At 52.2% G+C, this 11,869-nt stretch overlaps 1 protein-coding gene across 1 annotated transcript in view; it reads left to right on the forward strand.

The window, feature by feature from the left end:
* Positions 1-8,405: 8,405 nt before the first annotated feature.
* The window catches only part of RAPGEF5 (Rap guanine nucleotide exchange factor 5), a 201,758-nt gene continuing 198,294 nt past the window's right edge, over positions 8,406-11,869 (forward strand). Inside the window, exon 1 of the mRNA XM_058678275.1 lies at positions 8,406-8,789. Within this exon, the coding sequence (XP_058534258.1) occupies positions 8,541-8,789 (249 nt within the window). The 5' untranslated portion in view covers positions 8,406-8,540. The remainder of the gene's footprint in view (positions 8,790-11,869) is intronic.

Genomic DNA, 11,869 nt, shown 5'->3' on the forward strand with positions numbered 1-11,869 from the left:
CCATGTGGGAGATCCAAAAGAGGCTCCTGACTCCTGACTGGCTCAGCTCTAGCCACTGCTGCTATTTGGGGGATGAACCAGTGCACAGAAGATCTCTGTCCCTCCCTCTCTGTAACTCTGCCTTTCAAGGAAATAAATTTAAAAAAATAGTTTTGGGTTGCAGTGGATCTACAGTATTCTGAAAGGCCTCCAATTTGGAGTAGGGTGTGCTTTTTGCTGCCCGGTCTTCCTTCCTGCTTTCCATGGTCAGCCTGGACAAGACCCTGCTTGGTCCTAGGCGTGTCACAGTGTCACTTCCCTCTCACTCCCATGTGAGAGATAGCATTATGTACGCAGGACTTTACAGTTTGCAACCATTACAAGCACCACCTCATTCAGTCAGAACAGGTGTTCCGTGCTCAGAACATGCACACACAGAAGCAGCCTCCATGAACTCAGTCTTATATGTTCCATTTTAATTCTTTCACGCCTAAGATCCAGCTGCCAGCTCTCTCTCTCCTCAAGTGGTTGAGATGCTGATTTGAAAGTCGTCGTCCTCATGGTTATCTGAACACACTGCCATCTGGAGTCCATTTATAGCCACTGGTTGCCCTGGGAATGGTGTGTTTGCCTACATCCTTAGAGTCCCTGCCTCTCAGTAGGACCCCCATCCTGCGCTCCTCAATTCAGGGGCAGCAGGGTGTCAGCCATCTGGGTTTGTGGTCCTGCCCAGGCTCGTCCATCCAGCACTTGTTCCTACGGGATTTATTTACCTAGCATCTACTTAGGGGCCGAGACACTCAGTTGCCTGCAGGAAATGCAGAGATGAGTAATTTCTGCTCTCAAGGGATGTCTAAGCCCACCTAAGTCAGAGAAGCAAATCTGACAATTCAAATGGACGTCATCGCTGAGGTTTAGGAGAGGAAAGGCTAACTCCAAATGGGAAGAGCAAAGAAGGCTTCCAGGAGGAGGTGCAGCTCTCTGTACACAGGTGGCAGGTGAGCAGGTTTTAGTAAGCAAAGAGAGGGTGGGACCAGTCTGGCTTGGTGCTCTCGCCATCCGTTGGTTGTGTTCTCTGCCTCAGGTCCCTCTTCCCATGTTTTTTTTTTTTCATCATGCAGATTTTTTTTTTTTGTAAAAATAGTCTAAAACAACCAAGTTCATGTTGATTCTGTACATCTGACTTAACAAATGCCCAGGTTGCTGGGCCCAGTGTAATGGTTCCATTGGCTAATCCTCTCCTTGCAAGTGCTGGGATCCCCTATGCATGCTGGTTTGTGTCCCGGCTGCTCTACTTCCCATCTAGCTCCCTGCTTGTGACTTGGGAAAGCAGTGGAGGATGGCCCAAAGCCTTGGGACCCTGCAACCATGCGGGAGACCCAGAAGAAGCTCTTGGCTCCTGGCATTGGATTGGCTCAGCTCTGGCTATTACAGATACTTGGGGAGTAAACCAGCAGATAGCAGATCTCTCTCTCTTTCTCTCTCTCTCTCTAAACTTGTCTCAAAAACAAACAAACCAATAAAACAAAAAACTACCTCACCAGGCTTCTAATAGTAAAAACCATAAGGAAAGCACCAATGGTTAGGAGTTGCCGCACACACAAGATGAATTTAGAAGAAAGAGCACCCCTGCTGGAACTCTAGCCTGTCAGCACTACCACTGGCTCAAGTCATCAAGGCAAGGGCACAAGGGAAGGTTTATTATCCCCAAGAGGAGTATGTGCAGGATGCCTCATGTGGGCTCTACTACAAAAATAATAGCACACTATCACACAGGTCTGCCAGGCATGGTCCGAGAGCGGATAGTTCTATTTACACTTCTCTAAAAACTAAAATAGAGTGAGTCAAGCTTAACATTTTTAAGCTTGAAACATGTTTCGTTATTTTGCTACATTTCTCCTCATTGCATATTCATCCCACAAGAAGACATAAAAATAGCACAGAGCAAGCCCACAAACTGTTCTCTCTGGCATTCTCAGGAGAGCAAGGGGAAGCAGAGCTGGGTTCCTGGTGCCTGGTTCCACCTTCTGATCCCGCACCTGCTCAACCTTGGCCCTTGAGAAGGTCACGCTCCTATGGAATCCATGATGACTGTGGGATTCTTGGAGTGGCAGCAAGGTTGACTAGAAAGATAAATTATCCTTCAATTTTCTGTTCTTCACAGTTTGCAAAGCAATGAACCCACCCCCTTTTTAAATGATTTATTTTACTTGAAAGAATTAGAGATATCTTTCATTTGCGGCTGTCATGGCTAGAACTGAGCTGGTCCAAAAACGGGAACCAGGAGCGTTTTTGGGTCTCCCACAAGGGTGCAGTAGTCTAAGGCCTTAAGCCACCTTCCCCTGCTTTCCCAGGCCATTAGCAGGGAGCTATGTTGGAAGTGAGGTAGCCAAGTGTCCATATGGGATGCCAGTGCCGCAGGCTGGAGGATTAGCCTGTTACGTCACCATTTTGGCTGTAGAAAAACATCTTTAATGGAGACAAAGCAAAAAATGGGAGTTATTGGGAAGGGATGGTGTCCAAGCGAACTCACTGATGTCCTAACAACCATGGAGGTTGAAGGCTCCGCATCCCAGCAGGTGTCTGGTTCGTTTCTCGGGGCAGTCAGGGAGAGCAGAAGGCACAGCCCAGTGCATCAGCCATTTCCTAGGTGATGACATGAAGCCTTGCAAATTAAACGAGGGATACCCTCAAGAGTCACCACCCCAAATGGCCAGGCACTGTGGATGGTCAGCTCCCCCAGGGTCTCAGCCGTAGCCAGCAGCTGCTCCCCTCTGGCTGTCCCCTGAGCACCTCTTCTGGCGCACGTTACCATCACTGTTTGGACACCAGCATTATCTCCCTCTCCAGTCCTTCCTCCAGTGCTGGCTCCCTCATTTCTCCCACCACTTGGACTGTTGTGTGGGTTCCCTCTAACTCCAGTCTCAGGAGAAGGTGGGCATTTAGCCTGCTAGTTCAGAGGTCCAACATCCAAGGGACAGGGTTCAGTTCTCAGTTCTGGTGCCTAACTCCAGCTTCCTGTCACCGCAGACTTTGGGAGGCAGTGGTGATGGTTCAGTGAATCAGGTTCCTGCTCTCTTCTTCTGATGTGGCCCAGTCTTAACTATTGTGGGCATTTGGGAAATGAACCAGCAGATGGAAGTACACCCTCTTGGTATGTTTCTTCATCTTTTTGCCTCTCTGCTTCTCTCTATATACATACATACATATGCTTTTAAAACCAGATCCTAGGGACCAGTATCCTGGCACAGTGGCTTAAGCCATCACATGCAATGCCAGCATCCCATGTAAGTGCTGAGTCATGTTCTAGCTGTCCCACCTCTGATCTAGCTCCCTGCTTTTGACCTGGGAAAGCAGTGGTGGATGGACTAAGTCCTTGGGCCCCTGTACCCAAGTGGGAGACCCGGAATAAGTTCCTGACTCAATGCTTCTCTGATCCCCAGCCTCTCTCTGTGACCATTTGGGGAGTGAATCTGCAGATGGAAAAGCTCTTTCTCTGTTCCTCCTAATCTCTTTGTAACTCTGTCTTTCAAATAAATAAGTGAATCTTTTAAAACAAAACAAAATAAAACAAAAACAAGATCCCCCTCCCCTCCCATCTCCCTGACTTCTATGAATCTGGAGCCATTTGAAAAAAAGAGTTTATAGATTGGGCCTAGTGCAATTAACTTAATTGGCTAATCCTTCATGTCCCATCCAGCTCCCTGTTTGTGGCCTGGGAAAACAGTTGAGGATGGCCCAAAGCCTTGGGACCCTGCACCCATATGGGAGACCTGGAAGAAGCTCCTGGCTTCTGGTTGGCTCAGCTTTGGCCATTGCAGTCACTTGAGGAGTGAACCAGTAGATGGAAGATCTTCCTCTCTGTCTTTCCTTCTCTCTGTAAATCTGACTTTCCAATAAATAAATAAACAGATAAACAAATCTTTAAAAAAGTACAGTTATTTTTATTCATTTTTATTTGTAATTAAACACTTTATTTAACCATTTTGTTTTTGAATTGGTAATAAATTCATATGTTTTAAAGATTAAAAAAAAAAACAAAAAGTATTTTGCATCAAAATATTTTCCCTCCCTGTGTCCGATGTCAGCCTCTCATAGGACGTCTTTGGAACTTCTTCACGTTCGCTCCCACAGAATTGGGTGCATATCTCCTTCCTTTGGACTCCTGAGGGAGGCTGTCTCTCAGAGCTGCTGAGCCAAGCTCCAGGTTCGCATACTGTGGTTCAGCCACAACCTCAGCACTGCAACACCTCCCAACAGTTCATTGTCCCCTCACGCAGTTGGTAGGCCAGTGAGGCTCAACTTTGTCGGGTGGGTGGGGTTGCTGGCATGGTCTTGTCCCCTTGGGTGGCAGACAGATGGATATCAGTGAGTCCAGTGTTGTGATCTGATGACCCAGCTGGACTGGTGGCCAGGGTACCCCCACACAACTGCCCATGTGACCTGGGCTCCTCCGAGCTGAGAGCTGGGTTTCTGAATGGGCATATCCCAGGGCAGCATGAAGTAGAGTCTTCCAGGCCAATGAAGACTTATTAACAGAACCTGTGAAGTCACCTGTGGGTCTTTTATTCACTGAAGCATTTAGGAGATCTGTTTGGATTTTAATAAGGTGCGTGTGTGTGTGTATGGGGGTTGTGGTGGGTAGGAGGAGTACTGCCCCGGCCATCTCTGGGTGTATCAGCTTCTGAAACAGGTGTTGACCCTCCTGATGGAGCCCCAGGCCTGAGGAGCCTTCTGTTGTGCTGGCTCACCTCTGGCACACTGCTACAGTAACTCCAGATCCTGCCCCCGGGTGGCTAGCTAGTTCATGGTCAGGGCTAGCCGCCTGCTCTCTAAGCTTCCTTGGCTCCCAGTGACTGCTCTGTGCTTATCACATGTATGTCTGCAAACCTCAGAGTTCAGGACGTGCTGTAAACAAATGCCAGTTCTGATATTTCTGCCTTTTAGGGAAGCCAACAGCTGGCCAGTGATCTTCACTTGATCTTAGCCAAAAGGCCGAGAAGCAATGGCCAGTGATCTTGTTCTCCCACATACTATTGGCACATAAGGTATTTACAGTTTTAAATGTGAAGTTTGCAAAATTGCAAGCTCAGGAGATTTCATAGAAAAATCCAGATTAAGTTCTGAGCTATAGAAGAATTCAAGTATTTACGTAACAGGTGGGGTAAACTGAACAAGAGGAAAACAATGTTTGCCCAAGCAGATTCACATTTTAGTTGTAGGGAGACAGATAATAGGTAAATAAGTGAAATGCACAGACAATTCTAAAGAAGGCTGGTAGGGGATAAGAAAAGGAGTAGATGGAAGAGATGCAATTTTATTCTTTATAAGTTCTTAAAGGTTTCTTTATTTGAAAGTGATAGTTAAAGGGAGAGGAGGAGAAAGGGAGGAGGAGAGGGAAGGATGAAAGGAGGAAGGGAGGGAGGGAGGAGGCGAGAGAGAGAGAGAGAGACTGACTACCTTCCATTTTCTGGTTCTCAAATGGCCGTAATGGCCCCAGCTGAGCCATACAAAGCCAGGAGCCTGGAATTCCATCAGAGTCTCCCATGTGGCAGCAGGGCTCCAAGTACTTGGGCCATCTTCTCTTGCTTTCCAAGGCTTGTCAACAAGGATCTGGATCAGAATCAGAACAGCTGGGACTTGAACCAGCGCTCTGATGTGGGATGCCACCATCACAAGTGGCAGCTTAACCCATGACACAGCCCCAGGCTGCGATTTTAGCTCACAGACAGGGCCATGGACAGCCTCGCGGAAATGGTGACGTGTATTTTCAAGCTGATGGAGTTGACGAAGAGAACCAATTTCCAGAATGGTGCTGTCCAATCCAGGCAATTGCCATATGCTGCCATCCAAATTTATAAGAATTAAAATGAGCCAAAGTTAAAAATTCACTCTTTAGTCACACCAGCCACATTGCAAGCCCTCAGTAGCCACGTGCTGCCAATCATGTCTAGGCCATTTCTGTCACTGCAGAAAGGAGCTGTCAGGCAGCGTCCCAATGACAAGGGGTGCCAGGAAGAGGACTTGGCGGGAGCCATGGCGTCAAGGTGTCAGCTCAAATGGGTGCCACGGCATTCCTGTATACACACCCTTACTCTTCCTGATTGTCCCCACTCATCAGCGGGACCTCATTCAACTTTGTAAAGGCTGTGGTGGACATTGCACTTGGCGCCCTTGGTCAGGGCCACAGAATGAAGAGAATGTACCACAGCTCCTCGGCCCTGCCCAGGAGGCTGTGTGAAGGAGCGTGAGGGCCTGGAATGCTCACAAGAACACACGTATTCTATTTGGGAGCAGAGTAGGATGCAGGTGTCAACCAAGTAGTATTTTCAAGGGTGATGGGGCACAAGCTCTCAGTCATCATCTTTCACCGAATTCTGGAGGGCCGGGCATCTGCTCCCTTGCTGGTACATCAGGGGGAAGCTGGAAGTCTGGCTGGGCGTGGTGATGCAGCATATTAACTTGCTATATGAAATACCCACAGTATATACAGGAGCACTGGTGTGAATCCTAGTTGCTCTACTTCCTGCTTATGAGACTGTGAAGAGAATGGATGACGACCCTACCACTTAGGTTCCTTCTGCCCATGTGGGAGACCCGGGTGAAATCCCACAGGGCTGCTTTGACCTGACCCAGTCCCAGCTGTTGCTGGCAGCTGGAGACTGAACCAGTAGAAGGAAGATTCTCTCTCTCTCTCTCTCCTTCTGTTTCTGTCACTCTGCCTTTCAGATCAATTAACCAATTCCAAAAATAAAAACAGAAGCATAAGAGTATGAGTGGAGAACTCTAGGGCTCACAGCAATGACTTAAGTACCAACTGGCATTGAAGGGCTGCTTTATGCTTGTTTATTTTAATTCGCCATTCAGAGAGGGAGAGAAAGAGAGAGACAGCTATCCCCAGTGCCCATCCCTGGCCAGGGCCAAAGAAACTCAGTCCATATGGTGCCAGGCACCCAATCCTTGCAGCCATCATCGCTGCCCGACAGGGTCTGGGTTAGCAAGGAGCTTGATCCCAGAGCCGCATATAGAACCCAGGCTCCCCGATGTGGGACTTGGGCATCTTAAACGCTGCGCTAGACCCCTGGCCCTGGAACAGAAGTATTTAAACACTGGAAACACGGATGCATGTACTCACACGGGACGCAGAAGTGGAACTTCAACCCTGGGGCACAGAACATGCACTAGGCACTTGGAAGCTGTCACCGACCTGGAGAGTTCACTTTGGAGTCCTTTCCCGGAAAGCACACTGCTACAAGAGACAGGTCCCAAGGAAGCGTGGCGTTTCCTTCCCTACCCCTTCCTCACATCACCACCATTCTGGGTGGCTCAGTGGGTCCCCTGTGGCATCCTGTCGGCGCTCGCTCCCACCGGCGCCCCCTACTGGCAAGTCTCTCTCCCTCCTTCAGCCTGGCTGATCTCCCCCCACCCCCACCCCAGCCCTGGGGCATCCTTTAGTTTTCCTTTCTCCTCCTGATTTGTCTTGGTCCTTCCCAGGCTAGAAACAGCTGTAGCTCCACTCTTGATCCACCCTCGGGCAATTAGCAGAACTGGCCACGGTGTTTGTTTCCCTGCAGGTTTAACTGCTCAGTCTTCCTCCCTTGCATCTCTGCTTTTCCAAATCTATCCCCCAAGCACCTGCACTGCCTGCTAGGCTGAGCGTGCAAACCGTGCAGCAGCTAGGGACCCTGACCTCCTTGATGATCCTTGTCATATTTCAAAAGTTCTTAGGCGAAGATAGGGACGGGAAGTGGCCCCTGGCAGAAGACAACAACTGACCTGGGAAGGGGAAGGTTCCCACGCCCTGGAATTGAAGGCCCCTGTGCGTGTCTGCTCCAGGACTTCAGCCTCCTGGAGCGTTGAAAACAATGACTCACATCAAGGTAGGCATCGAAGCGCCCAGGCAAAGCCAGGCACCAGCGGGTGAACAGAAATCCATTTTCAGGTCACCCAACAGACTTGGCCCGTGCTTTGCTGCCACAACATCTCGCTCCCACGGCCTGTAAAAGTTTATTTGCTTTCATTGCCCAAGTGGTGCGCGCGCCCAGGGGTTCAGCGCGGAGGTGGGGGGCGGTCATGCCACCTGGTGTTCGCCTCGCGGCTGGAAGCTAAACCTGTTTGGAAGTTTGTTTAGTAAAAAAAAAAAAAAGTGGGGGACCTTGGAGTTTAGACGTTGAGGGGCTAGGTGGTGTTCCAGACGCTGAGCAAGGAGGCCGGAGAGGACACCCAGGCGGTGGGTGCGGGTCCTGGGAACCTGACACCTGTAGCTGAGTCAGCACCCAGGGTGCCCTCCCGCGCGCTCCCTCCGGCGCTCGGGTTCCGGAGTGGGAGTGGCCGAGGGGGGACCAGGTCTGAGGGCGGAGGGCCGGGGCGGGGCCCGGCGCACCTGGGCGGGAAGGGGGAGGCGCGGGGCGCCGAGCGGGGCTGGGGCCGTGGCGCGCGCCCCGGGGCCGAGCGGCTGGCAGCGCGCCCCGCGCCGGAGCCGCAGTCGCGCCCTCTCGCTGCCTGGCGAAGGCGGCCGAGGAGGCGAGCGTCGGGAGAGAGGGAGCCGCTGGCGCTGCAGGATGGCCGTGGGCTCGGTGAAGATGCAGACTCCGTGTGAGAGCCCGGCTCTGGCCGCGGCGGCGGCGGCAGCGGCAGCAGCGGCGGCGGCCGAGGGCGCCCAGCGCCGCAGTCCCGGTGCCCGCGAACCGGAGCCAGAGCCCGAACGCGAGCAGCCGCCGGCGTCGCTGCGGCCGCGGCTCCGGGACCTGCCTGCCTTGCTGCGGAGCGGGCTCACGTTGCGGAGGAAGCGGAGTGCCGCCGGGGCTCGGGTGAGTGCCCGGGGCCGACCTGACCCGAGTGGGGCTCGCGCGGCGCGACACGTGGAGCTCCTGTCCCGCCCGGGCCGCGGGGCTGTGCGATTCGAAGTTGGGGCGGCTGCGGAAGGGGCACCCTGCTGGCGGGCTGGGCTGGATAGGACCCCGGGACAGCTTGGATGTGTGTAAGGGATCGCGGGGAGGGAGACAGAGGTGTCCCTGCCCCAGATGCACCTGAGTTACTAACCCTGAACTGTGGCTGCAGGACGCAGGCCTCACCGTTGCCATCTCCTTGGCCGGGCAGCTGCAGGTGGCCGGGCGCCCAGTTGCCTGGCGCCGTCTCTGGGATCTCGGGTTGCGGGACGCGGCGGCGCGGCGTGCCTGTGTTTGGCCATCCGGTGGCAAGCTCCATTAGTGGGGGCTGGATGGCTCTGGGGCCCCGGGCGGTAAGCTCAGAACTTGGGTGACCCCGGGGGCACGCCTCTATTTCCTGGGTTCCAGGTCTCTAGCACTGAACGCTCCAGGACGCCCCCTGCTGCAGGAGAGTGTACCCCAGGACCCCGGAGCAGTGACTTCCTGGGGTGTGTGTTTCCTGGTGCGGGGAAAAGTGCTGTTGCATCCCTGGTGCATCCATTCAGTGACCCCGGCGGGGCAGGCTTGTGTGTGCGTGCTCAGAAGTAGGAAAGATTGTGATTGCCACTGAATCACTTTGAAGACCAGGCCAGGGCCTCAGCGGGTGGGCCAAGGCACCTTCCTGCTCCCCCTAGGGGTCCCCAGGGCACCTAGGAAGAAGGGTCTGCTTAAATTTTAAATATTGCTCATCAGTAAGGAGTGTAAACATTTTGAAGGACCATCATTTAAGAAGGAAAAATTTTGACTACCTCCTTGGTGGAGTTTTCGTGGAAGCTGAGGGTCAGGCCCTTGGCAATGTTGTTGTGGCTTCCTGGGAATGGAGAAAGGTCTTTTTGTCTGTCCAACCGCATCCCTTTCCACCGTTAGGGGTGGCTGTGCAGGGTCCACCTCAGAAATACAGTCTTGGGTTTAGTGTGTTGTTTCTGGACTTTCTCAAAGTGGATGGCCAGGGGAGAGAGTTCAGGAATGGAATGTGTGACATGGTGGTGGGCGGTCGGGGGATGTGGAAGGAGTTGGGGAGGGTCCGTAGAGAAAGGACATGTGTCCCCAAGCTAACATCAGCTCCGGGAGGCACAGACTTTGCGCAGGAACCTGGGCGAAACTAGGTCAAGTCAGGTTCCTGTTATCCTTGACAGTTACTTTGCCGTGGCACAGAACACCGAGGTCAGGCAGGCAGCCTGGTGACTCGAGGCAGATGTGCTTGGCCCAGGTCTCTGCAGAAAGCTTTGGAGCGCCCCTCTGCGTGGAGTGCGACTTTCCCGCTGCCCAGCGCGGCATGCGTGCGTTGTTGTGTGTTCTGAGGATGTGTCTGCTCTTGTCTTCCTCATGGTTCAGTGCGGAGTTACTTTCCAGGAATGGGTACTTGCCTCAGTGCCCGTTTATTCTGATAATTCAATGGGTCTCCTTTGGCCTTTCCCATACACGTTGCCTGGTTGTTTGCTTTAACTGGGTTGGCAGGGAGACAGAGTGTCAGAGCTTCCAATATTAGAAACCCAGCCTCCTCCGTGATTTTGCCCCCTTCTTCTGATCCTGGAATCCCGTATGTGAATTGGGGGTCGTTCTTCCCCAGTGGAGGGGCAGGAGGGAGCTTGGAAGAAAAGAAATCAGGGAAAGTGACAGGGCTCTGCTCCTGTCCTCGGGCAGGTGGCAGCTCAGACAGCTGTGGCTGCAGACGCATGGCCTTGATGAGCCAGCTCCAGAGGCTAGGCGGTGTCAGACTGGTGAGTGGGCTTATGCAGTGGCTGCTGGGGGCTCACTCCTGGCTTGCAGGTGGCTGCGTGGCTGCACAGTCTGGCACGGCCTTTCCTTGGTGCCCTCGGAGGGAGTGCATCAATTTTCCTCTTCTGAAGCTGAGAAGGCCTCACCCTCATACTTACCCTGGGCCCTCCTTTCCAAAGACCTAGTCTCTGAACGCCCATTGTGCTGAGTGTTAGGGCTACATCATGGGGGACTCGGGGGGTGGGGGATGGGGCGTGGGGAAAGGCACAAGCATTCCGTAATGCAAGGGTTAGAAGAAAAGAAAGGGGCTGGTATTGTGGCATAGCCAGTGAAGCCCATCTTCTGCAGTGCTGACGTCCCATACGGTTGCTGGTTTGAGTCCCAGTAGCTCCACTTTGGATCCAGCTCGCTGTTAATGTGCTGGGAAAGCAGTGGAAGATGGTCTGAGGGCCTGGGCCCCTGTACCCACATGGGAGACTTGAAAGAAGCTTCAGGTTCCTGGCTCTGCCTGCCTCGGTTCTAGCCATTTTGGTCATTTGAGGAATGAACCAAAAATGGAAGATCTTCTCTCTGTTTCTCTGCTCACTGTAACAGTGCCTTGGAAAGAAATAAAAAAAAAACCTTGAAAGAAGAAAAGTAACTAAAACATGAGGGGCTGTGCAAAAAAAATTCATGACAATGTATATTATGGAGGCAAAAACAAACACCTGTCTGGATTTCAAACAGGTTTTGCACCGAAATAAACATATTTTTTATTTATACGTTCTATGAGCCTTTTCAAGCCCCCTGGCATGTCCCAGACTGGCTGGAGACATGGGAACACCTGGAGTTGTCTGGTTAGCACCCTTGCTTGAGGTGGTGATGCTGGCACGTTGAGGTTGATGACTTAGATCCTTTTGTGCACTTGGCATTGTGTCTCTCGGGCTGTACTGCCACCATGTTGAGTGAGCTCAGGACTGAGTTAAAAGAAATGGGGGATCATTGGTAAAGAAGCAGCTATTTGTATTACACAAAGTGGTGGGGTTTTCCAGCTCCTGTATTGACCAAGATCTGATGGAGGGATACATGTGGCTCTTATCCGTACTGCCTTAGGGTTCCCCCACCCTACCCCAGGTCTGAGCAGTCTGACAGCGAAACTCGAAACTCGTGACCTGCATTGCTCAACCCAAATGTGTTTCTAGACCATCTCTTCCTAGGGCAAATTGAGCTGTCATTTGGTTAATACAGCAGAGTCCCTTGGTTCC

This window comes from Ochotona princeps, chromosome 20 (assembly GCF_030435755.1).
Source record: "Ochotona princeps isolate mOchPri1 chromosome 20, mOchPri1.hap1, whole genome shotgun sequence".
In the NCBI taxonomy this organism is placed as follows: domain Eukaryota; kingdom Metazoa; phylum Chordata; class Mammalia; order Lagomorpha; family Ochotonidae; genus Ochotona; species Ochotona princeps.